General features: G+C 52.9%; 1 protein-coding gene across 1 annotated transcript in view; it reads left to right on the top strand.

Annotated features, from left to right (window-relative positions):
* Positions 1 to 980: 980 nt before the first annotated feature.
* The window catches only part of LOC132428893 (beta-galactosidase-1-like protein 2), a 37908-nt gene continuing 13152 nt past the window's right edge, over positions 981 to 25736 (top strand). Inside the window, 8 exon segments of the mRNA XM_060017089.1 lie at positions 981 to 1066; positions 10880 to 11004; positions 11007 to 11076; positions 13285 to 13353; positions 13911 to 14006; positions 16001 to 16109; positions 22347 to 22439; positions 25102 to 25183. Of these exon segments, the coding sequence (XP_059873072.1) occupies positions 981 to 1066; positions 10880 to 11004; positions 11007 to 11076; positions 13285 to 13353; positions 13911 to 14006; positions 16001 to 16109; positions 22347 to 22439; positions 25102 to 25183 (730 nt within the window).

Here is a 25736-nt window from a genome sequence, read left to right as displayed (position 1 = left end):
CCTGGTGTTTAATGGACTGTGCTGTTCACTGCTCAGCAATATCACCAGGAACCAGGGCCGACTGGGCGGGGGCGAGGGGGGAGCGTGGCTGGGGTGCGCCTCCGTGGGTGGCAAGGGGACTAACCTTTGACACCTTCCCCATATGTCTCATGGGCCACCTTTTATCCCAATTACACCAAAATACCTTCATCATAGTCTTAACAACTATCACGCAGTTATGGCTTAAAACGTGGACAGAAGGTACTGACTTTGGAGCATTGGCGAAGGGGGAGAGACTGCTCTCGGGATCCCCAGGGGCGGCTCTGGCCCTGCTGTCAGCCCCAAGCGAGCCCCTGCCACTGCGCTAGGTCTTCCCCCCTTTGTTTGTTCATTTTTTTTTTTCTCTCCTGGGTTTAATTTTTGCTACCTGACTAAATATTTGCTGAATGCTACAAAAAGAACACTTCACACTAAACTCGCCTTGTTTTGTTCCAGAAGTACAATCTCATTGTATTCCTAGCAGCTTTACAAGCACAGGATATGGTTTGAAAACATGCAACGGGGTGTGTGTGTGTGTGTGTATTTTCTAGAAACTCTGAGGCTGTGAAGAAACATCAGCCTCCCTAGAAAATGTTTCAGATTTTCTTTCAGTAAAATCTGAATTCTGTTCTTGGGATTAGGTGGGTTTGTGATTGCTAGAAAGCATAAATTTTGCCCACATATTACACAGGCTCCTTTGTGACATAATTCTGTGCCAGAATAAGAATTTTATTCATCCTGGGCTAAGGTGTGGCTGGAAACGGCAAGGGCCACCGTCTGCCACTCTCCGGCGCGTCCTCGGGCTGCAGGCAATGAGCACTGGGGGGCGGGGCTCGCGGCGGCCTGTTGCCCCGGCGACCAGCGCGCGGCCCGGCGACCAGCGCGCGGCCCCGCCCCCGCGCCGAGCTTCCGCTCAGAGTGAGGGCTGGAAAGCAAGCGGGTCCAGGAGCAGCGGACGCGCGATGCCCAAGTGGAATGTCCGGCGGAGGCCTGGCCGCATTCTTGGACTGCTGCTGCTGGTGATCTCGAGCATACTGGTGCTCCGCAGGTGAGCAGACGCCCTGTCCTGTACACCTGCTTTCTCGCCTCCCCTCGCGCCGGGGGAGCCGGCCCGGCAGCGCGCGCACAGCCGCCCGCGGAGCCCGAGTCCCCACGGGGACGGCCCTGTGGTCCCGTCTGATCTGGAGCGCCAGCGCCCGGTCCCTCAGCGCCCCCAGTGCCCTGGGTGACGCCAGGCTCTGCGCTCCCGGTCCCCGGGCGTCTGTACCGAGGGCTCCCCATGCTTTTCCGCGGGAAGTCCGCAGACCTGGCCTCAGACCCCTCTCCGACACTCCCAGCTCTGTGCGCCCCTAGCCGTCTTGCTGAGCCCCAGATCCCCAGCTCTTCTCCCAGGTCCCCACATTTCCTGCCAAGCCTGCTGCGAGGCTTCTCTGTTTGGCAGAGGCCAGAGCTCCCAGGGCTCCCAGCGACGGTCCATCTGGCCGGCCCAGCGCGGTCACGGGTCCTACAAGCTTCTCGCTTTGGGTGTAGTTGCCGCGTTCTCGGATTGATGTGTCTTCTCTCTCCACTCTTCCTCCGGTCACCAGCTCATCCCTTCCCACTCTGCCCCCTCCCTTGCAAAGAGTTATCTGGGAGTGCGTTTGGTGATAGAATGATTTACCCACTGCCTGTGTGGGTGCCCGAGCCTAGAATTTTCCTAAACTGTGTCTGTGACCCTATTTTTGAGGTCGATGCCTGGCACTTTCCATATTCAAAACCTCCAGTGTTGCTGGCAGGCCAGCAGCGTCAAGGGCTTTGGTAGGGAAGTTAGTATGGAGGCTGCAGGCTGAGCCCGTGGACCTGCGGCGCGCATGCCACCCTCAGCTTTATCTTCTTCTGCCCCCCTCGTGGCTCCTCTGGACTTCCTCTGGGAGATAGGGACATTTGGGAGGGAGAGAACTCTTTCCATTTACGCCTTTCCAAGACTTAGGCGTCGTCTCTGTTTTGGAGATGGGGAGGGTGTCACAGGGTTGTTGGGAGAAGGAAATGGTGCTCTTCTCCCTCTGGGCTCAGAACACATAGGAGGCATCTTGTTTGCCCAGTCGTTCCCAAGACTTTTCCATTCTGTCTATGATCCCAGCCCCTCCTCTTTGAGGACCGGCCCTGGCTCTTGTAGACACAAGGCTGATGCACACCCCAGAGGGATTCCTCAGAGGAGACGCAGCAGGGGCCTCTGGTATACAGCCAGGTATCCAGGAGCCTACACCCCCAGGGAGAAAGGCCCGAGGTGTGCGAGGAGCATGTGTGTTGTTGTTGGAGGTCAGGGATGTAGCAGCCCATGCAGGGAACCCAGACAGGTCACCATGAAGGGTGGCTCCGAGGGGCTTGAGATGGGCCAGGTAGTACACCCTGACGGTCTGCAGGAGGAGGTGCGGGAAGGAGCCTGGTACTTGTGTCTGGAGGGACAGAAGGTGCAGAAGCATGGGCTCTCACAGGTGAGCGAATGTGTCTCCACCTGGTGGAGTGGCCGCAGGAAGGGTAGGTTTGGGGGGGGCTTGTGGGGCCACACAGGAACAGCAGCAGAGGGTGAATGGCTGTGACTCACGACCTGGAAGAGTTTTGGCATGTTTAGGAAAGACGTGGCTTTTCCTGCTGTGCTGTCTTTCTCAGCAGGTAAGATAGAGGCCAGAGAAGCTCTGAATTAGTTCAGGGCCACGTCTTAGGGTCCTCTGGAATACTTGTCTTCTGGGCTTTGTTTGGACTGTATCACCCACACGGATGACTTTCGCCCAATTCCTGCTGTCCAGCTTGGGCTGGACACCAAGGACTATGTCTGGAGGCCAGAGCCAGCACCTTCTTTTTTTTTTTTTTGCGGTACGCAGGCCTCTCACTGTTGTGGCCTCTCCCGTTGCAGAGCACAGGCTCTGGACGCGCAGGCTCAGCAGCCATGGCTCACGGGCCCAGCTGCTCTGCGGCATGTGGGATCTTCCCGGACCAGGGCACGAACCCGTGTCCCCTGCATCGGCAGGCGGACTCTCAACCACTGCGCCACCAGGGTAGCCCAGCACCTTCTTTGTTGCTCCCTCTTCCTGCCTTACACTAAGGTGACCGGGTCATTAACTGAGTGGGGGCCCAGCTCCCAGCCGTTGTAGGGAATGTGGGTGTACCAGTGCGATAGAGGTCACACAGGGACTGGCTGCTCAGACAGCGGCTTTGCCCCTGAGCTGTCAGGATCAGAAGGCAGGTGTTTGGGTGGAGGAGGGGCTGCTGGGTTGCGGCTTTTGTTTTTCTCCTGAACTTTACCTTGGGCTGGTTCGTGGTCAATCACAGCTGTTTGATTACGTCATATCCAAGAAACAGGAGGACCAAGATGACTTTTGAGGAAGATTTCAACCTTCGGCTTTTTAGTTTGAACGATGGTCTTAAAAAAAATTTACCTTCACTGCAGTATAGTCGTCAGGCAATAAACCGCATGTTCAGCAGGTGGAGTCTGCTGGGGTCTGTGTGTGTGTGTGTGTGTGTGTGTGTGTGTGTGTTTTCCACATCGGAAATACTTTTTTCTTCTATTTTTTTCTTCTTTTTTAAAATTTTATTTTATTATTTTTTTATACAGCAGGTTCTTACTAGTTATCAATTTTATACATATTCGCTGATGTGTTGCTTTTGGCCATGGGTTATTAGTTGGCATTTTCTGGAGTTTATAGAAGTGTAATCTTCTGTCTTGGTTGGCCTCCCCCTCTAGCGTGTTACTTGGGATCCAGGAACCTCGGCCCTGAGCCTGTCATTCTCCACTAGCACAAGAATGCCTGCTGGGCATGGCTCCCACTCAGGACTTTTCCTCTCAGCATCAGCGCATCACTGAGCAACGCTCCAGGAGCTCTGCGTCTCTCCAACCCTAGATGTTAGCTGGCAGAGTCAGCAGAGGGGAGGGCTGCCAGGTGGGCGCCGGCCTCCCGCCTCCCACCTCCCTTGGAAGCCTGTCTCTTAGCTGCTTCTGCCCTGCTTGTCTGGGTTCCAGACCCCCGTTCCTCCCGTGCCTCTCAGGCTCCTCGGCAAGGGCAGGTCACTTAGCCATGGAACCAGGCCACTTTCTGTGGTCCAAATCACGGCCGGTCCCGTCCTCTGGGGGCATGTGCAAAAGGTCCCTTCCTGGGCATCTGTGAAGTCACTGATTTTATGAGCTTTGCCCGTTCTGGGCACTGATCTGCATGGGGTCTGAGTAATCACCCCTGGAACACTCCAGCTCTTTGAGCGCCATCCCTCTTGTGTTCTGGCAGTGAAGCTTACAGCCTCTGGAAGTGTCACCCCTGACAGGCGTGGGGAAGCGGGGAGGGGCAGGTATCTGAGCCCCTGTGCCGGAGGAGAGGGTGGGCGTTGAGAGTCGGAAGGGGACCCAGTGTCTCAGTGAACGCACGGACAGTGGAGGTGTATTTGTGATCAAGGGACCGGGGTGCCCAGGAGACCAGCACTAAGAGCTCCAGAGCCTCGGTCCCCCAAGCATCAGGACGTGGGCTAAGGAGTCCTCTACCCCTTGGGGCGAGGAAGGAGCCACCAGTGAAGTAAAAGCACTTCATCTTCGATGATGTGACCCTGACCCCCATCGTATCGCCTGGAATTCTCTTCTGATGAAGAGGCAGGAGATGCCAGGGCTGAGAGAGACCGTCTCAGAACGCGTAGGGCCTGCAGAGGACCCTGGAGCCCAGGCCCTGCCCTGGCACCCAGCAGCGGGGTGTTTGCAGCCCCCTCTGCACTCGGTTTTACCTTTTGCTTAAATCGATTGCTCTGGACGTTAAAGGCCATTGAGAGGGAGTCCCCTTATGTGGTGCCTCCCCTGGGATGGAAGGGCCGGGGATCCTTCGAGGCTCACGGTAACGAAGCAGACGTTTCTCAACAGGGCTTCGTGGACAGAGACCCTTGGTGGGTGCCGCATGCTCCCACCCTCACCCTCCGAGGGACGGTTAGAAGGGCTGTGCCTTTCAAGAGCACATTGCATTGTTCTTGCAAAGGCTATTTTGTGGGTAGGTAATCTAAGAAGAGGATGAAATCTTCAAATAATATAAATGGGAAGATAAGGCCCCCTAGTTCTGGCCCCTGGGCACCCCTCTCCCTGCCCAGAGGCTTCCCTGACCACAGTTTCTCTCCGGAGTGTTCTGTGCACATAGAGACAGCTGTAGACGTTACCCTGTTGGTTCGTTGGGCTCATGAGTTATTTAAACTGCCCCCTTCTGAAGAGTATCCGTGGCTGCAAACCAAGTCGTAGTGAATATCTGCTGGAGATATTTCCGTACATAGAATTGCTGACCGCATGAGATACTCATTTTAAATCTTGATCGACATTTATAATAAGTAAGTAAATAGCACATTCTATTTCTGTTGGATCAGCCTGAGCTCTGTAGGCTCAGGAGCAAATTCCGTTTAATCTGTGTGGGTAGAGTCTTTGTGTCCTGTAAGAACTAGCCCAGCTCTCGTCTATCTTGGTAGGTAAGTCCCACGTGTTGGATTTTAAAAACCCATTTATTTACAATACGTTGTGCCCTGTTTAATGAAATCCTTTTATTCTGATTCCGTGAGTGTCTCTGAGATCAGAGTCTTGTCATCAGGGGTGCCCGGGGGTTAGCTAACAGAGCTTTCCTCTCTTGGCACTTTTCCTATTTATGATGCTGTCAATGGAAATTTCCCCCCAAATGAGAGCACAGTGTCATGTGACATCCGATCACTTTCTGTTGTTGGTATGTGGTTGATTTCGAATGAGGAATTTTTATTGCTGCATGATTGGGTCTCAGGGTTTCCTCTAGTAGACGCTTGTTCACATACAAACTCCTACGGGCTGTAGAAGATGCTGCCTGGCTTGGCCTGCTGGAGCCTGGGTGCGTGACCCACTCTTGACCTACCAGAGCCTTCTCGGAGGGAAGGGCAGAGGTTCCAGGCTTACAATGGTGCCACAGGCTGCAGGGTGCTGCACGATGGCCAGGCATCTCTGCAGAATGAGCGACTCGCTTTTGGATGGAAGGCCTTAGCCCTTTGGAAATATTAAGGCCTCTCCCAGCAAATCAGGAGCCAGAGCCTTGGGCCCAGGCCAAGGAGCACATGCAGGAAGCCAGCGCAGACCTGGGGACAGTGTTTCATTTCCTGGGGGCTGAAGCTCGTGGGGCTCCAGGGTTGGTGCAAGAGGCAGTCTTCTGGGTTGGGGACGTTAGGGGCGCTGGCCGGGACCGGAGCGTGGGTGGGCCCCTCCTTGGGCCCCCAAACCTCCCAGCTGAGGGAGGCGTGCACAGGGCTGAAGGCTGGTGAGACCTAAATACCCCGAGGGGGCAGTTCATGGGGTCCAGCCGAGGAAGCTGGACCTCATGGGAGCCTGTAGCCACATCAGAATCTTGAAAGTGATGAGGAGAAATTTGTATTTTAGACCCAAGTGAGGAGGTTTCTGTGTGTGATGATGTCTTCTGGGCAGTTTAACATGTCCATCTGGATGATGGTCTCCGGCATGGCCACGTGGATGGGCGGAGTGTTTTCTTGGTCAGCATCTTAATATGAAGCCCTGGACCCAGATTCAGTTGAACATTTGCTTAGGGCAGCCCGAGTGGGGTCACAGTGTACATTATGTATGGAACCGAACTGCTGATGCCCGGGACCAGTGAGGACTCATGTTCTGGGGATGGAAGGACTGTTTCTGCAGGTTCCTACCTCGAGTGCCAGCTTGTTCACACCCTTGTTAGCCTGAAATTGTGTGAGCCTGGCCTGGTCGCCGCTGGAGGCCACACGTCCCGGGAGTTGACGATGCTATTTCTGCCGTGTCTGGTTGCGGCGATGCTGTCCTGCCTGGATCTGGACACATGCGTACGTAGGACGGAAGACAAGGGGGTGGCTGTGACGCAGTGTGAGGCCTGCCGGTCCCACCATGACCTCGGTTGTAGTCAGTGTCTGCAGCTCTCACAGGGACGCCCTCTGGCTCAGCTGGGACGTTTCAGAGCGGTCCTCATCAGCCTCATGCAAGGAGGTGGCAGGATCTGCCCTTCTACCTCCCGCTGCCCTGAGAGACCCTCTCCGAAAGCGGAGGATCACTTCCTGGGCTCACCTCACAGGAAGGAGGTGGTAAGCTTGTCACCTGCACATCTGCCCGTTCTTTTTGTTTGTTTTTTTTTTTTTTGCGGTACGCAGGCCTCTCACTGTTGTGGCCTCTCCCGTTGCGGAGCACAGGCTCCGGACGCGCAGACTCAGCGGCCATGGCTCACGGGCCCAGCCGCTCCACGGCATGTGGGATCTTCCCGGACCGGGGCACGAACCCGTGTCCCCTGCATCAGCAGGCGGACTCTCAACCACTGTGCCACCAGGGAAGCCCGAGAAACATCTTGTTAAGCCCCTTGCTATATGCCTCACAGAAGAACGTGCTGGACACAGCTGGTAAGGACCATCATGTCACAGGTCCTTCTACTGCATTTCCCTGGTGTCTGATCCCCATGCAGCCCTTGTGAGCAGTCAGGACAGGTGATGGCCCCGTGTTACAGGGGAAGATCATGCCCTCGGAGCCAGAGTCTGTAACCCATGGGGACGGCGCTACCAAGGGGAGGGCCAGGGCTCCCGTCCAGACCCTCCTCTCAAAGATCCTGCATTTGTTTTCACTTCCCCACGTCTGTGGTCCTTTGGGAGAACTGTATTTTGAATTGTCATTTTAAGTCACTTGGAAGGTGGAACTTTTTGGAGAAAGAAACCAGTGCTAGGTTGCCAGGTTATCCACAGACGACCATTCCTGCGATGATGCAGCAGAGCTGGCGTCCACAGCTGCGGTAGAGGGTGTTGGGTGCTGGGGCTGAGAAGGAGAGTAGGTGGAAACTGTTTCCTTTGTCCAGGACTGGCTCTAGACAAATTCCCAAGTGGCCAGTGATGTCTGTGGCACCTTCCGCCCTCTTGGCCTCCTGCGGCCCTGTGTCTGGCCACCCGGGGCCCCCGGCCCTCCTGAAAAACTCAACCCCGCCAGTGGCTCTCAGCCTTGCCCTGAGGATCTTTCTAGGACCAGTGCCTGTGCCCACCTCCAAAGGGAGTTCATTGGTCTGCGGTGCAGACTGGGCTTCAGTTGTTTTTAAAAGTTTACCAGGGATTCAGGTACGCTGCCAGCTTTGAGAACCATCGTGGCCGCATGCAAACCCCCCTACCTCTGGTGTAGCTGAGTCTAGCCGGGTGTCAGGGAGGCCACAGTGGAGACTGCATGTGCTCTGGCCGCTCCCACATCTCCATCTGCTTGGGCCCCACGCTGGTACATTGCCTTGGTCAGTGTGCTTGTCACAACTCCGTCTCCGTGACCACAGCTGCCTGAGGGCAGCCCATTGTTCCTGTCTAGAGCTACGCTTCTCAGCTTCTCAACCTGTTACTTGGTGAAATACAATAAAACCAAATTGCTAGAAAAAGAAAATGGAGAGAAAAAAAATACAAAATACTGCACCAGCCTTTCTTTCTTTAGTTTTTGGGCGCACCCTGCGGCGTGTGGGATCTTAGTTCTCCAACCAGGGATCGAACCTGCACCTCCTGCATTGGAGGGCAGTCTTAACCATTGGACCGCTGGGGAAGTCCCCCCCCACTGCCCCGAGCCTTTAAAAAAAAATGTTCTTTTTAATTAAAAAAAACTGTTTATTGGAGTATAGTTGATTTACAATGTTGTGTTAGTTTCAGGTGTATAGCAAAGTGAATCAATTATATATGCATACATATATCCACTCTTTTTTTTTTATTCTTTTCTCATATAGGCCATTACAGAGTATTGAGTAGAGTTCCCTGTGCTATACAGCAGGTTCTTACTAGTTATCTATTTTCTATACAGTAGTGTGTATACGCCCATCCCAATCTTCCAAATTTTCCTCCCCACCGTTATCTACTGGTAACCATAAGTTTGTTTTCTACATCCGTGACTTAACTTCTGCTTTGTAAATACGTTCATTTGTACCCTTTTTTTAAGATTCCGCATATAAGCAATATCATGTGATATTTGTCTTTCTGCGTCTGACTTACTTCACTCAGTATGATAATCTCTGGGTTCATCCATGTTGCTGTTAGTGGCATTATTTCATTCCTTTTTATGACTAAGTAGTATTCCATTGTATGTATGTACAACATCTTCTTTATCCATTCATCTGTCAGACATTTAGGTTGCTTCCATGTCCTGGCTATTGTAAATAGTGCTGTGATGAACTTTGGGGTGCATGTATCTTTTTGAATTATGGTTTTCTCCAGGTATATGCCCAGGAGTGGGATTCCTGGGTCGTATGGTAGTTCTATTTTTAGTTTTTTAAGGAACCTCCATACTGTTCTCCATAGTGGCTATACCTGCCCCAGCCCTTGATGATTAGCTTCTGCAGACGTGCAGTCGCTCTTGTCACTGGGGAGGCGTCTCAGTTTCTGTCCCAACCTCAGCGAGGACCAGGCGGTGATACCACCCCAGCCTGCACAGCTGAGGAGCACGGGCTGGGGTGGGCCGTGCACACTCCCTCTCCCGTGGACGGTCAGAGCTGAAGCCCTTGGCGTGTGGGCAGAGGAGAAGCCGGTGCTGGTGGCGGAGGTGGGGAGAGAGCCGGAGGATGGCGCATCTGCATGGTGCCCGTGGCCGGCGAGGCTCGAGTGGTCCCTTTGAAGACCTCAGCCCATGCCTGGTTCTCCTGTGTCTCTTTCAATCAGTGTGTGGTTTTAGCTTTTGTTTCAAAATGAATGGAAAGAACAGAAGTGATGTAGGGACCTTTTAATTTCAATTAATTAATTAATTAATTTTGGGGGCTGCGTTGGGTCTTCGTTGCTGTGCGTGGGCTTTCTCTAGTTGCAGCGAGCGGGGGCTCCTCTTCGTCGAGGTGTGCGGACTTCTCACTGTGGTGGCTTCTCTTGTTGCGAAGCACGGGCTCTAGGCATGCGGGCTTCAGTAGTTGTGGCTCACGGGCTCTAAGAGCGCAGGCTCAGTAGTTGTGGCTCACGGGCTTAGTTGCTCCGTGGCATGTGGGATCTTCCCGGACCAGGGATTGAACCCGAGTCCCCTGCACTGGCAGGCGGATTCTTAACCACTGCGCCACCAGGGAAGTCCAGGACCTTTTTAAAGCAGAGGAAAAGGTACCAACTGAAATTTGCTTTTGCCCCAACTCACTTTTGGTTTTCTGTCTTCAACTTTCCTAAATTTCCAGCTTCTCTTGCTGCTTCTCTCTGGGCTGTCAGGAGACGGGGTGGAGAAGAGAGGGAGAGGTTCTCGGAGCCCCGAGTCACGGGGGTCATGTGAGGGCCTCCCCCTGGCCAACCCACAAGACACCAAGAGGCGCTTTTTGGGAACTCACCCCTCCTGGCAGCCCTCCCGGCTGGGGGGCTCCCTGTCCTGCTCGGGTGCCCCTCGGCCAGCACTCCTTCTCCAGGTGTAACAATTAAGACCTGGAAATTCAGTCAATGAGCAGACACCGTTTCTAACCGGTACCTCTTTCCAGGTATCTGCACCTCCAGCCCGGTGGCTGTGACCTTGAGGTGGCTCAGAGGTACCGTGTCAGGTAGCTGCTGCTTTCATGTGTGTCAGATAGCCTAGCCGTGTGGGCCATTGTAGGCACCCGCATCTGCCCCCGAGTCCCCCCAGCCCTGGCACCTGAAGGCAGCTTCTCGGCCCCAAGAACCTCCTCCCTGTGCTGTGTGTGCCCTGACTTCCCTCCTGTGAGCACGGCCTCCATGTTGAAGGCCGAGTCTGTCGTGTTCCTGGCAGGCCGCAGGGGCTGGGGGTGTGGGTGGTGCTGCGTCTGGCCGCCCGGCACAGGCCTGCTCGGGAAGGGATGCCGGGGGTTGGAGAAGGAGGTGGGGAAGCCTGGCTCCGAGGTGCCCACTCAAGGCCCAGGCTGGCGAGGATGGGCACTGAGGCTGCCTGTGCTCCCTGCAGGGTGAACTGGCACAGGCTGACCCCCTTGTGGCTGAGGCATCAGCGCTTGGGGCTGCAGGCCAAAGGGCAGAACTTCATGCTGGAGGACTCGGCTTTCTGGATCTTCGGGGGCTCCGTGCACTACTTTGGGTGCCCCGGGAGTACTGGAGGGACCGGCTGCTGAAGATGAAGACCTGTGGTCTGGACACCCTGACCACGTGAGTGCGCCCCGACACCCCGGCCACCGTGCCTTGTCGCCAAGGGGGCTCCTGGGCCTGCGTCCAGGCTTCTCCGTCACGTCGGGAGGGTGAGCCCTGCTTGGTCCTCCCCCTGCGCAGCCTGGAGGAGCATCTTCGGGCTGAGCTTTGTGAGGAAAGATTAGCAGGGGCCCAGCCCCTGGGTGGGTGTGAATGGGGGCAGCCTCCCCACCACACACTGTCAGGGGGCTGAGCGGTGGGGGCTGGACGTGGGCTGGGGGCAGAAGGAGCGACACTGGCTGAAAGAACCCAGAGCGAGGCCAGCGTACACGCAGCAGGTGGTGAAGTCATCACAGTCTTTCAGCCAGCCCTCCACCTTGCGTCTGTACAGTAGGTGCGTGTACACCTCTCCAGCACAGCCCACGCGGTTTGCAACCTTCCTTTCTGGAATCATCTTCAGAGCTTTGGCTTCCACCCTAGAACAAGCACAGGGTCAGCACGTGGTGGTCACTCAGTGCAGCGCTGACATGTGAATCAGTTAAAAGCGTGCTCAGTGGGGAGAAATCTTGGATCATTTTGTGGATTTATTTTTCAGAATTTCCAACGGATATTTGGATCGAAGTCTATGAAGTAAAGTGGGTGATCAGGCTGGGTTTTATTAAAATTTCAGACAAAAATGTGTGATTACAAGTCAGGGACATGGATTTTCTTGGTGACGTATGAACTGCTTTGAAGACAGCCCTAAGTACGGGGGTGTTCTCACCTATGACAGCATAGTTGAACAGAGTATGTGATTTTCCAGGAAGATTGCCTAATGGGATCCATTCATTTGCATGTGTAAGTTCTGGTCCTGCGGGTACGTGCTCTTGTTACAGGGCTCCTGAAGCTTGTAGGAATATTGCAGGGGGAGCATTTCGCCTCACGAGAGCAGGATAACCTACATAATCTCTTGAGTGTGAATTGGGAGCCGGCGAGCCCCTCCTTCACCTGGGCACCCTTTGCAGTCAGAGGGGCTCCCCCAGAAGCTGGGGGTGGGGTGGGGTCCAGGAGAGGGGCAGCTGGAACTACTGTCAGCACACTCTACTCTACATCAGGCCCTTCAACGAACTTACTTCATTTCCTTATCCTTTCTTCAGAGTAAGAACGTCTGTCCTGTTCCAAGGTTTGGAATTCTGGAGTTTTCATTAAAAATAAGACTGATGATTAGGGTTTCTTCTTACCCTACTTTTGTTACCGACCAGGGTTCTTGGACTCTTTAACCAATAGAATTTGACAGGAGGCCAGATGAGGAATTCAGGCAAAGCTTGACTGGGACTCACTCTGCAGCCCAGGTAGCGAGAACAAGTAACAGGTGCCCTTGTTGCTTCCCGAGGGGGGCAGGCTGCTCCCTTAAATGGGGTGAGGGTGGAGGCAGGTCCAGGGGTCCGGCCGGAGGCAGTGCTTAGGTGGTCTGCCCGCCCCCTTGGTGCTGTGTGTGCAGGGATGGTGCAGAGGACCCTGCTCTTGCCCCCAACACCCCAGAAATGGCAGTTGGGTTTGTGGCCTTTTTGTATCTTGTGGTTGATAATTTGCCCCCTGAGCAGGCCTGCAGTTATTTTTAGTCCCTCATAGTTTCTTTGTATCTGTTGTTGGAGGAGACATTTGTCCAGGTGCAGATCCTGCAACAAAGGGCCCAGGTCCCAGCTTGTCCCACATTTAACTGATTTTCCTATAAAGTTACTTCTTTTTCTTTGATGAAGAGAGAGGATGATGGGGAGGGATGGGGGAAGAGGGAGTCACCAGATCTCCTGGGCCTTCTCTCCCTCCTTCCAGGGAGAGGACTTGCCCTGGCTTCTCCGAGGTCCCAGGTCTCTTCAATTTGTTCTCGGTTCGAGCCCTGACAACACTAAGACAATGTACTTAAGAAATACATCTTCAGGCTTCCCTGGTGGCGCAGTGGTTGAGAGTCCGCCTGCCGATTCAGGGGACATGGGTTCGTGCCCCGGTCCGGGAAGATCCCACATGCCGCAGAGCGGCTGGGCCCGTGAGCCATGGCCGCTGAGCCTGCGCGTCCGGAGCCTGTGCTCCGCAATGGGAGAGGCCACAACAGTGAGAGGCCCGTGTACAGCAAAAAAAAAAAGAAATACATCTTCAACCATCGTGAGGGGTTTTAGGGACGAAGGTGCTCATTTGGGAGACAAAGTGGGATAAGTGGAGAACTCATGCCTGTAATTATCATTTCTACCACAGCTACGTTCCGTGGAACCTCCATGAGCCGGAAAGAGGCAAATTCGACTTCTCTGGGAACCTGGACCTGGAGTAGGTGCTCCTGCTGTGCGACCCGGCCCAGGGCAGGGGGGTGCGGGGGCTCCTGGGGTGACTGGGATCCCCAGGGGCACCTGAGCTCTGCCGTGAGAACAGAGGGAGCCTGGGGTCTGCAGCCTGTTCTCAGGACCCGAACGCTCTCCAGCCATGACCCCCTTACTCCTGGGGGCCCGGGCCTGCCTGCCCTGAGCCCAGACCTGTTTGCTGCAGCCCAGAGGGGCCCCATCCCCCAGGTGGGCCCTGCTCTGCAGGGTGGTTCTGCCACCGCCGGGGTGGGGTCCGGCAGGGTCAGGCTCCCCATCGGGACCCCTGTGCCCCGTCTGAGGCCCGTTGTCCTCATGCCCCCAGAGGTGCTGTGCGGATGTCCTAGACTGGGGGCCACGGCTGTGACCCGGCTGGGCATCCCCTGCTCTGCTGGGGGGTCGCATCCTGCTCTCAGCGCCCCCAGCCCCCCGGGGGAGGGGAGGGGGCGGCAGCTCTGCCCTGCGGTGGTGCTGGGCCATCCCCCCTCGGCTCCGAGGCCTGAGAGCTGGTGACACTGACCCCCCCAGGGCCTTCGTCCTGTTGGCCGCGGAGGTGGGGCTATGGGTGATCCTGTGTCCGGGACCCTACATCTGCTGTGAGATGGACCTCGGGGGCCTGCCCAGGTGAGCGGGGCCGGGGGCCTCAGCTGTGTCCGGAGTGGAACATCACTGACGCTGTAGTCCAGTCTAACGATAACAGCGCCTGTCCTGTGTTTCCCCGCGCACGTGTTGTCTCAGGGAACGCGGTGGGTGGTGACGCGCTGAGAGGCCTGTGCTGCTCCAGTCCCCGAATCCCTGGTTCACTGATGAGATGTGGGTCTTGGTCGTGCAGCCAGGAGTATGTGGGGGAGAGGAAGCGTCAGCTGCTCGTGTTTCTTTCCGGGAGGGAGCGGGGCCGGGGGCCTCAGCTGTGGCCGGAGTGGTCCTGTGCGCTTGTGCAAAATGCTAAGCACCAACGTAGGTTTAATTTGGCTGTTAACCTATACTTTTCATTCTGTGCTGAAGTTCCTTTTCAGAATGAGTGGCAGCCAAAGGGCGTCGTTGTCAGCAATGTCAAAGTTGCTGTCCTCTTCAAATTCCACATGGCTTACCTGCGCGGGCGCGGGGCTGGCCCTCCTCACTCCTCAGGCCTCTGCTGCGGGGCTGGCCCTGTCAGGTCACGTCTGCTGTGGATGGGCCTCACTTTCTGAAAAATGGGAAGAGTCAAACCCGTCCTTCTGTTTCTTAGGGATGTTACCAAGCATTTTTTAAAAGTGCAAGCATTTTGACAAAGTAGAAGAGAAACAAGTTGTTTTAGTTGTAGCTTTCATCTTCAGATCTCGGGCCCTGATGAATTACCTTGGGGTGTGGTCTCCAGGGGGTCAGTAGCAGGTCTGTGGTCAGGTCAGGAGTCAGGTGGGATCAACTGGCACCACGGCCGGCCCTCGTCCTGGTCGTTACTACCACTGGTGTCCAGCACAAGGGTTTTCTGTTGACAGGCACGGGGTCCTGTCCTCCCAGCCTCCGGCCCCGCCGCCCCGGAGGGAAAGATGGTGCTTTGCCTCCTCCGCCCGCCTCGCTCTCATCTCCAGGGCGACCTGGGCCCTCCCTGGGCTCAGGCCGGCCCCCTCCACTGCCTCACCACCCAGGATCCCTTCTCTGTCGCTGGGCCATCCTGCTCGGCGAGGGGCCCCCGACAAGGCTCACACAGCCACAATGGCCTCGGCACCCCTGCGGATTAGAAACCCGTGTGTCAGTGATGTACCCGGGCTCGGGCCCGGGCCGAGGACGGATTAAGTCTGAGCTGAGAAGCAGCTCAGACCTCCCTGCGCCCACCTGTCCACTCAGGTCCGGTTGCGTTGGGGAGGGACTCGTGGGTGGGCACCCCCGGGAGGCCGAGCTGGGCGCGCTGGAAACAGGCAGAATCCCAGTGGGGACGAGAAACCCGAGCTGTCTGCGTGCGATGGACGTGAGGTGTCAGACCAGAGGAGACTGCGCTCTCGTCCACAGTTACCTGACACAAATTGGTAGTTTTCTGAGCCTGTTCACTTCTTGCAGATGAGAACGAGAGAAGCATCAGGCCGTTTGTAAGAAAATACAAATGTTTCTCAGAATTTGGAATGAGAAGGGAGAATACCTTGGTCACACTCTGTGTTACCTGGCGAGTGTGATCACTACAGACAGGTTGGGGGCAGCTGGACCAGAGCGGGGAGACCAGGGCTAGCTTCTCAGCTGCCGGTTCAGGCTTCTTTTTCTGGGTGACACTGGAAGGTGGCACATGTGTCCTCCAGTCCCAGTGATTCCTGATCCCTTTGTCTTCACCTCTTTGTGATGAGATTGTAGTGTAAACGCTTGAAAAATGGGCCTTGGGTTCAATGAGAAGCTTTTCTCCCTCTGGCAGCCAGACCTATAGCCATGAGTCAGAACTAGAATGGCCACCGGTGCTGGTGTCCTTGGGTGGGAAGCAGGCCCAGATCCATGCCCGTGTCTGCCCCGAGTCCTGGCTGAGTGGACGTGGGGGGAGACTGGTCTCCACACTCATTCCTGGGCTCTCTGAAGCTGGTTCCTTTCACCCATCACCCTGCCCAGAGCAAACCCCCAGACAGTAAAACTAATCACCCCTCCCCTTTTCATTCAAGCTGGTTACTCCAAGACCCCGACATGAGGCTGAGAACAACTTACAAGGGCTTCACCGAAGCAGTGGACCTTTATTTTGACCACCTGATGGTCAGGGTGGTGCCACTCCAGGTAAAAGCGAGCAGACCCTTCTCTGCCCTCTCCATCCTCCCACTGGTGATAAAGAGTCCAGGTGAAGCTCTCAGACCAGGGCTCGCAGCCCTTTGCACACGGGACACCTTCCCCCCACTGCCTGGGACGTGCATTTGGAGGGCCTTGAATGGTGGTCTTTGCAGAGGTCTGTCTAGTGCAGTGTTGCCTTAGGTGGGATGCAGATGTTGCTGGCGCCGTGCCAGGGCTGCAGCACTAGACGCCTTGGTAACTGGAACACCCACCCATCTGCGTCCCAGCAGCACAGTGGTCCAGCTCTGCTAGAGGGGAGCTTGTGTGGATAGGCCCTCGCCTGTGAGATGGCAGGACTTCTTGTCATTATAGTTACCACTGATGACTTTCCAAAGTGCATCCTTCTGCTACCAAAAAGGTGCTGCATGGTACATGATTATTATTCAAAACATATGTCTTAAAATGCATTTTGGGGAGAAGGTATCTTAACTTGGCATCTAATAATTGGAAGCAATGAAAAAGCAGAAATGGGAATAATTAACACAATTGCTTCTGTAAGTGTGACACTGAGAAATTTGTACATCAGTAAAATATTAGTTCATCAATAAAAAATTGTTTTTTATTTTTTTGCGGTACGCGGGCCTCTCACTGTTGTGGCCTCTCCCGTTGTGGAGCACAGGCTCCGGATGCGCAGGCTCAGCGGCCATGGCTCACGGGCCCAGCCGCTCCGCGGCATGTGGGATCTTCCCGGACTGGGGCACGACCCCACGTCCCCTGCATCGGCAGGTGGACTCTCAAACACTGCGCCACCAGGGAAGCCCTAAAAATTGTTTTTGAGTCAGTGGTTTGGGATATTCACAGCACACATAGGTCAAAGGAACTGTTGGTCATTTGTAGTGTAGGCAAATAAAACACAGGATACCCAGTTAAATGTGAACTTCAGATAAGCAAGGAATAATTTTTTTTAATTAATGTATATCCTAAATATTGCCTGGGACATACTGACATTAAAAAATTCATTGCTTATTTAAAACCTTCATTGTGAATTCAAGTAGTGTAACTGGGTGTCTTGTATTTTTATTGACTAAATCTGGCAGCCCCAATCATGAAAGAAGCAAGAAGCTAGGACTTTAGCCTAGACTTTTACAAGGAAATGGGATTACCGGGGTGATTCAGTGAGCTGTAGTAGGTTGGGGGGTGGGCGTGGGCATGGAGGCTTTGTCAGGAATGTGGTCCAGAAGCATTCTTAAGCATGGAAAGGGCATCCCCAATCCATTAAAAAAATTTTTTTTCTGGGTATAACATAATTATTTTATTTTTTTATTACGGTTAAATATACGTAACATAAAATTTACCATTTTAAGCATTTCTAAGTGTCCAGTTCAGTGGCATTCAGTGCATTCACATTGTTGTGCAGCTGTCACCACCGTCATCTCCAGAACTGAAACTGTCCCCATTAACACATTATTGACTGGGGGATTTTTGCAGAAACTAACGCCTGTGGCCATAATATGTCTCCTGTCAAGAATGTGTTAAACACGAACTCCCATTCTCCCTTCTCCGTAGCCCCGGCACCCACCATTCTACTTTCTGTCTCTGTGAACTTGACCCCTCTAGGGACCTCATCTAAGTAGAATCGTACAGTCCTTGTCCTTGGGTGACGGGCTTATTTCACTGAGCGCAGTGTCTTCAAGGTTTATCCATGTTGTGGCATAGGTCAGAATTTCTTTCCTTTTTAAGGCTGAGTGAGATTCCATTGCACGTATATACTGTTTTGCTTTATCCGTTCATTAATCAGTGGACGCTTAGGTGTTTTTGCTCATTGTGAAAAAAGCTGCTCTAAGCGGACTGTATGGATATCTGTTTCAGTCCGTTTTCACTTCCTTTGGATATATACCCAGAAGTGGTATTGCTGGATTACACAGTGATTCTGGGTTTTAAGTTTCTGAGGAACAGCTATAAGTTTTCCACAGTGCACCATTTTGCATCCTCAGGGGCAATGCACAAAATTCCAGTTTCTTGACATCCTGGCCAACAGTTGTTGTTTTCTGCTTACTTTATAAAAGCCATCCTAATGGGTGTCAGGTGGTATCTCGTTGTGGTTTTGATTTGAATTTCCTAATAATTAGTGATGTGGAGTATTTTTTCATGTGCTTACTGGCCATTTATATATCTTCTTTGGAGAATTATCTATTCAGATTCTTTGCCCATTTTTTATTGGGTTGTTTGTTTTTGTTGTTGTAGGACTTCTTTATATCTTCAGTATCTGTCAGTATCTTGTCAGATGTATGATTTACAAATATTTTCTTCCATTCCGAGGGCTGCCCTTTCACCCTTGTTGATTGTGTCCTTCCATGCACAGAACTTTTTAATGTTAAGTCACACGTATCTTGTTTTTCCTTTTGTTGCCTGTGCTTTTGGTTCCACCTCCCAGAAATCATTGCCAAATCCAGTGTCATGAAACTTCTCGCCTGTGTTTTCTTCTAAGAGTTTCAAGGTGTTAGCTCTTACATTTAGGTTTGTGATGTTCTTTGAATTAAGTTTTGTAGATGGTGTAAAGTAAGGGCCCAGGTTCGTTTTTTGCACGCGGATATCCAGTTTTCTCACCACTGTTTGTTGAAAAGATGACTGTCCTTTCCCCATTGAATGGTCTTGTCATCCTTGTAGAAAATCTTTTGGCCATACGTGTGAGAGTTTATTTCTGGGCCCTCTATTCTATTCCATTGGTCTGTATGTTTGTCTTTTTTTTAATTAATAAATTTATTTATTTATTTATATTTTTGGCTACGTTGGGTCTTCGTTGCTACTCACGGGCTTTCTCTAGTTGCGGTGAGCGGGGGCTACTCTTTGTTGTGGTGCACGGGCTTCTCATTGCGGTGGCTTCTCTTGTTGTGGAGCATGGGATCTAGGTGCACGGGCTTCAGTAGTTGTGGCACTTGGGCCCAGTAGTTGTGGCTCACGGGCTCCAGAGTGCAGGCTCAGTAGTTGTGGCGCACGGGCTTAGTTGTTCTGTGGCATGTGGGATCTTCCTGGACCAGGGCTTGAACCTGTGTCCCCTGCACTGGCAGGCGGATTCTTAAGAACTGCACCACAAGGGAAGTCCTGTATGTTTGTCTTGAGGCCAGTAACACACTGTTTTGATTACCATAGCTGTGTAGTAAGTTTTGAAATCAGCAAGTGTGAGACCTCTAACTTTGTTCTTTTTTTTTTTTCCCACATTGCTTTGGGTATTCAGAGTCTCTTGAGATTCCATGTGGATTTTAGGATGGCTTTTTCTGTTTCTTCAAAAACATTGCAGTTTTGACAGGGATTACATTGAATTTGTAGATCACTTTGGGTAGTACTGACATCTTAACAATATTAAGTCTTTCAGTCTATGCACACAGGATGTCTTTCCATTTATTGGCATCTTCTTTAATTTCTTTTGGCAACATTTTGTAGTTTTCAGTGTCTAAGTATTTTGCCTCTTTGATTACATTTATTCATAAATATTTAAATCTGTCTGATGCTATCGTAAGTAGCATTCGTTGGTAGTGTATAGAAACAACTGATTTTTTTTGTGCATTGATTTTGTATCCTGCAGGTTTGCTGAATTTGTTTATTAGAACTAACAGGTTTTTTTTTAATCCATTCTGTAAATCTGTATTTGGTTGGGGAGTTTAATCCATTTACATTTAAAGTAGTTACTAATAGGGAAGCACTTACTTTTGTTGTTTGTTTTCTGTATGCCTTATAGCATTTTTCTCCCTCATCTCCTCCATTACTTCCTTCCTTTGTATTTAGTTGATTTTTTAATGACAAGTTTTTATTCCCTTTTTTTTTCCCTTTTGTGTATCGTCTACAGATATTTTGGTTGTGGTTACCATGGGGATTATATACACTGTCCTGAAGTTAAGACATTCTATTTTATATTTATACCAACTTACCTTCAATCACATACAAAAACTCTACGCTTTAAAAGCTCCGCCCCCTTTATATTATTGCTGTCCCAAATTATATTTTTATATATCATGTACCAGTTAATATAGATTCATAATATTTTTATGCACTTGTTTTAAATCCTATAAAAAATAAGAAGTGGAGTTATAAGCTAAAATTATAATAATAGTGGATTTTACATTTTTTCACATATTTACCTTTACCAGAGAACTTTATATTTTCATTTGGTTTTGAGTTGTCATCTAGCATCCTTTCATTTCAACTTGAGGAACTCTGTGTAGTATTTCTTGTAAGGCAAGTCTAGTGGTGTAATGAATTCCTTCAGCTTTTATTTGACTGAGAATGTCTTAGTTTCTCTTTTGCTTTTGAAGGACAGTTTTGCTGGATATAGAATTCTCACTTGATAGGATTTTTCCTTCAGCACTTTGAATATAGTATCCCACTGCCTCTGTCCTACAAGATTTCTGATGAGATATCTACTGATAGTCTTATTAGGGATAGTTAGCAGGTATTTGGTCCTGTCCAAAATGTTCATAAGACATTTGGTCCACACTAACAGGGCTTTGATGTTTGGTTCTGTCCAAAACCATTTGGCACGGACCAAATATGCTCATGGACATTTTGGATAGAACCAGATTTCAAGGACCTTTTGGCATGAACTAAATATCTTATGGAATGAATGTCTTATGGACGTTTTGGACAGGACCAAATGTCCTGCAAGGTTGGGGCTCCTTTGTACATGTCTCGTTGCTTTTCTCTTGCTCCTTTTAAGACTCTCTCTTTGTCTTCTGACAGTTTGATAATGTGTACTGGTGTGGGTCTCTGGTTTAATGCTACTTGGAGTTCACTGAAGCTTCTTGGATTTGTATATCCATGTCTCCTCCATTATGTCTTCAAATAATCTCTCTGCCCCTTTCTTCTCCTTTTGGGGTTCCCATAATGAGTATATTTGTCTGTTTACTGATTTGCATAAGTCTCTCAGGCTCTGTTCACTTTTCTTCATTCTTTTTTCTTTTTGCCTGTCAGACTCAGTAATTCAAAATGACCTGTCGTCAGGTTTGCACACTCTTTCTTCTGCCTGTTCGAATCTGCTGTTGAACTCCTATGGTGAATTTTTCTATTTAGATAATGTACTTTTCAGCTCCAGAATTTCTGTATAGTTCTTTTTAAAAATCATTTCTGTCTCTTTATTGATATTCTGACTTTGTCCATAAGTCCTTTTCCTGATTTCTGTCCATGTTTTTCTTTGGCTCTTTGAGCATATTTATGACAGCTGTTTTAAAGTCTTTGTCTAGTAAGTTAAGCGCATGTGTTTCTTTAGAGACTATTTCTAGCTTCTTTAGAGACTGTTTCTAGACATTTATTTTGTTCCTTTGAATGAGCTACGTTTTCCTGTTCCTTTGTATGCCTTGTGTTTTTTGGGTGAAAATTGGGCACTTATAAAAACAGTCCTCTCTCCCTGTGTTTGCTGTCTTCTGGGGACACCTTTACTATTTAGTGGGCTCCTGAGCCTTGAGATCAGCCTGGAGTGCAGGCTTAAGATCTTCTCAGATATTTTCTTGGCATATGTCCTGTCTGGCCTGTGTGTGTGCTTTTCTTCCTTCTTTCCTTCCTTCCTTCCTTCCTTCCTTCCTCCCTCCCTCCCTCCCTCCCTCCCTCCCTTCCTCCCTTCCTTCCTTCGTAATCCTTTGCTCCCAGGCATCCATGGGTTTGTAGTCTCCCTGAAATGTTTACATGCTGTGACCCATCACTGCCTTCTGCAGCTTCCAGCCTGAGGTCCAAACTATGCCAACATTTTCTGTCTGATCTCCAAGTCAGATGAGACAGAAACTAGTCCCCTGGGGAGCCTACAGACAGCCCAGGACATTGCAAACAAGTTCCATCTTGCTCCTTCTGTCCTCAGGGAGGGAACTGGAAATAGGGATGCGTCCTTTTGACTGCCCCATGCTACGCCAGGGAGGGGGTGGGACAAAGGTGATCGAAACCATGGAATCTCCTATCATTTTGAACATGTCTTTTTCTTGATTGGGTATTCACTCATTTGCTTAAACATTTCACTTGTTTCCAGAGCTCCTGTAAAGTTATTTCAGTCAGTGTGCAGTTGTTTGTTTGATGTTTCCATAGGGGAACGAGGGCCTGGCACTTCCTACTCCCTGTCTTACTGACACCACTCAATTATATACCAAACCTTTTGAGACTTGCGCTTTCTAATGGGTTGTTTTGCTATAATTGGCAGTAAGTGTGGTGACATTAGCTAGTACGGTTCCCACTGCACACTCAGCTTCTGATTGTTCTCTCTTTTCCCAGTACAAGCACGGAGGACCCATCATTGCTGTGCAGGTGGAGAATGAGTATGGTTCCTACAACAAAGACCCTGCCTACATGCCTTACGTCAAGAAGGTAAGAGTCAACTTGGGTCACCTCTTCGTGGGGTGTTCTGGGCTCTGGTGCAATGTGAGGGTCTGATGTCACCCAGCACCATTTATTAATTGGTGAATCTTTTCTCCAGACCTTTATTCCAACAGGGTCCTCACTTATTTGCCCTCTGTTGGCTGAGTTTAATGGGGATCGCAGTACATACGGGGCTGAGAGTAATGGAACTACCTTGATTGAGGGCGATGGCTGGAGGCCTTCCTGGAGGGGTGGGTTGCTCCTCTCACTCCAGCACCCAAAGCAGCGGCCCCACTGTCGGCTGCACATTGGCTTCATCTGGGGAATCGTTTAAACTCACTGTGCCCAGGCCATATGCCATCCCATTAACTAAGGGTCTTGGGGGTGGAGCTCAGACATCTGATTCCAGCGTGTGGGTGGCTGGGAGCCCCTGACTGTGTGTCAGAGCAGGGAGGGGCAGGCCCAGGGCAACACTTAGAAGAACAGGCTTCTGCTCAGAGGTGGTTCCTGTCACTTGGTGAATGAGACCTGGAATAAATTGCATTCATTTTTCTAAACCCCCACTTCCTCTTCTGTGCAGCTGGGCTAACGAGAGGATTTGCCTCTCCGCATTGTGCGTGTAGTGAGGTTGCAGACGCAGTGCCGTTCCAGCATCCGGTGAGCAGTCAGTAAACAGGACCATGATGTTATCAGCAACACCGGTGTTTTGTACTTGGAAGGGTCGGCACCCGTGTGAGGCGAGGAAGCTTTAAGTGGCCTCAGTGACTCCACTAATTTAATTAGAGCTGCTCCGGCCCCTGGTGTCCTGGGTGGCATCCCTCTGCTGTCACAGGCAGAGTTGTGTCCATCTGGAATTCCTTTAGTCCCTGCAGATGGCTTGTAGGTTCTTACCCACTCTCCCCTGCCCCCCACGCCCCCGCAGAAGCCCCCGGTGTAGGGGCAAGGCTGTCTCTGGGGAGGGTGGTGTTCCTGAAGCTGGATGGGGAGAGATCAGTCCTGACGGTCAGGCCCAGTCACACCCTGGCCTCTTCCTTGGGGTTGGCTGGAAGGAGCCCGGCCAGGGCTCAGGCCAGGAGGGCATCTACTGCCCCAGCACAGACCCCGAGACTCTCCTGGGTTGGGCTTCCCCAGCGGGTGCTCACTGAATCTCTGGGCTGCAGAGAAGGAAGCTGCCCTGCTGGGGACGGGGGCAGCCCCGCAGAGACCTCCCCTGCGCAGTCGTGACTCTGATGTCTGGGAAGGGGTGCATGTGAGACAGGCGGACAAAGGGACGCCTCTGTGGTCGCAGATGGACGGCCTGTCAGAGCCACTGAGCAGAAGACTGCAGGGCTCCAGGTGGAGGGGCCGGGACCCCAGGGCAGCCCACCCCTCCCTGCGTTGGTCCTCGCTGCAGCCATGCGCCCGGGGAGTTGAGAGAGGCGCCTTGGAGGGTGCGGATCACAGGAGGAAACCGCAGCGCCTTTCGCGTTTCGCGCATTCTGCGCGTGGTGCTGGGGCCGACCGGCGTCCTTCCCCGGGAGCGGCGGCCGCGGCTCAGGAGCTGCCGCCATCATCACTGAAGCCCGAGTCGTGCGCAGCTTCTTCGGGGCCCTGCAGATGTGGCGCTGTCTGCGCAGGACGGCCACGGGCAGGGCACTTTGCCCTCTGAGCCTTAGGGTCTCCACGCGCACAGCAGAGGCGGGAGCGTCCTTGTCTTGGCCCTGTGGGGAAGCAGTGAGGTGGTCGGCACAGCCCAGCTCTGCCTGGCGGGTGGCAGGTGCTCGGGGGCAGCGACTGTCCCTCGCGGTGCAGGCGGTCAGTCTGTGCCCCTAGGAGATGGACATTGTCAAATTGTGTTCCCCCCACCCCCCAATGCCGTGCACAGGGGGGCCTGAGCAGGGTCTGCTGAGCATCGGTGACGGGCTGGCTGCTTCGATCCTGCACTGGCCTCCCCCGACTGAAGTCCTGAGAATGAAGGCCTCTCTGCTGCGTCCTCACGGCCTCCGGGCAGATGGGAGCCTTAGTCACTGCTCACTGCCTCACCTCTTTCCAAAGGAGTTTGGTTGAAATAAGCAGTCTTGTCATAATACCCGAGGAAGAAGTGTCGGGAAGGTGCCCTTGCTGGGGTTTCAGGTCCGCAGGCCTCAGGCCCCATGCGGAGCCCGACGGGGATGGACCGGCTGAGGTGCGCACCTGCCCGCCAGCTCTGGACGCTGCAGCCCTTGTCTCTGAGCCTCCTCACCCTGCAGTGAAATGTCGGGTGTGAGGCTGACCAGGACGGCCTGTGCAAGGCGCTTGCGGGGACGCCCACATGATGGTGATTGTTCCTGAGCCACGGCTGCCGCTCCCGGAGAAGGACGCCGGTCGGCCCCAGCACCACGCGCATTCCTGCTGCGGTTTCCTCCCGTGATTTGCACCCTCCAAGGCGCCTCTCCCATCTCCCCGGGCACGTGGCTGCAGCGAGGCCCAACACAGGGAGGGGTGGGCTGCCCTGGGGTCCCGGCCCCTCCACGCGGAGCCCTTCAGTCTTCTGCCTGGCGGCCTTGCCGAGTTGCTCTGACAGGCCATCCATCCGGGACCAGCAGCCAGCTGCCCAGCGCCCCTCGGGCAGCCTGCGCGCGGTGGGAGCTCAGCGTGTGATGTGGCAGGAGGTTTGAGGAGCAACAGGCTGGCTCATCTCACTCCCCCACAGGCCCTGGAGGACCGGGGAATCGTGGAGCTGCTCTTGACCTCAGACAACAAGGACGGCCTGAGCAGGGGGATTGTGGACGGAGGTACCTGCCTGGAGGCTGTGTGCAGGGATGGGGACAGGGGACGGGATGGCGGCCTGGCCTGGCTGTGCTCCCTGGATGGCCTTAGCCACAAAGGAGTCTCTGATGCCTGTTATCCTGTGTGCGTGGGGCTGGGCCCCAAAGCTCAGGGCCTCGGGGCTGGAGGGGCTGCGAGAGGTGGGCTTGCGTAGCCGAGTCGCTGAGCACCAGGGACGCTCAGGGCCCTGCAGGACACGGGGCAGCGGAGTGGGCATCGGACACGGTCCTACAAAGAGGGCCGGGCAGACCAAGTGCTGGGTGTCTCGTGGGGACAGCTCGCTCAAGTCCTGCCCGGGGCTGCGCAGCCCACAGCGCCGGCCGGTCATCTGGGCGGCGGTGTCCGGGGGTGAGCGCGTGGCTCTCGTCCTGTGTCCCCGTGCCCCTGCTCCGCCTCTCTCCCTGTTGTTGTGGACGCCCCCACCTGGCACCGCTTCCAGGTCAGACGCCCCCACCTGGAGCGAAGCCCTTTCTCCTCCTGCCCTGCCCACGTCACCCGATTTCCCTGCCCTGGGTCCTT

The sequence above is a fragment of the Delphinus delphis genome, chromosome 8, assembly GCF_949987515.2.
Source record: "Delphinus delphis chromosome 8, mDelDel1.2, whole genome shotgun sequence".
NCBI classification, from domain to species: domain Eukaryota; kingdom Metazoa; phylum Chordata; class Mammalia; order Artiodactyla; family Delphinidae; genus Delphinus; species Delphinus delphis.
Note: the sequence above shows the minus strand (reverse complement) of the source record. Positions and strands in the feature narration are given on the sequence as shown.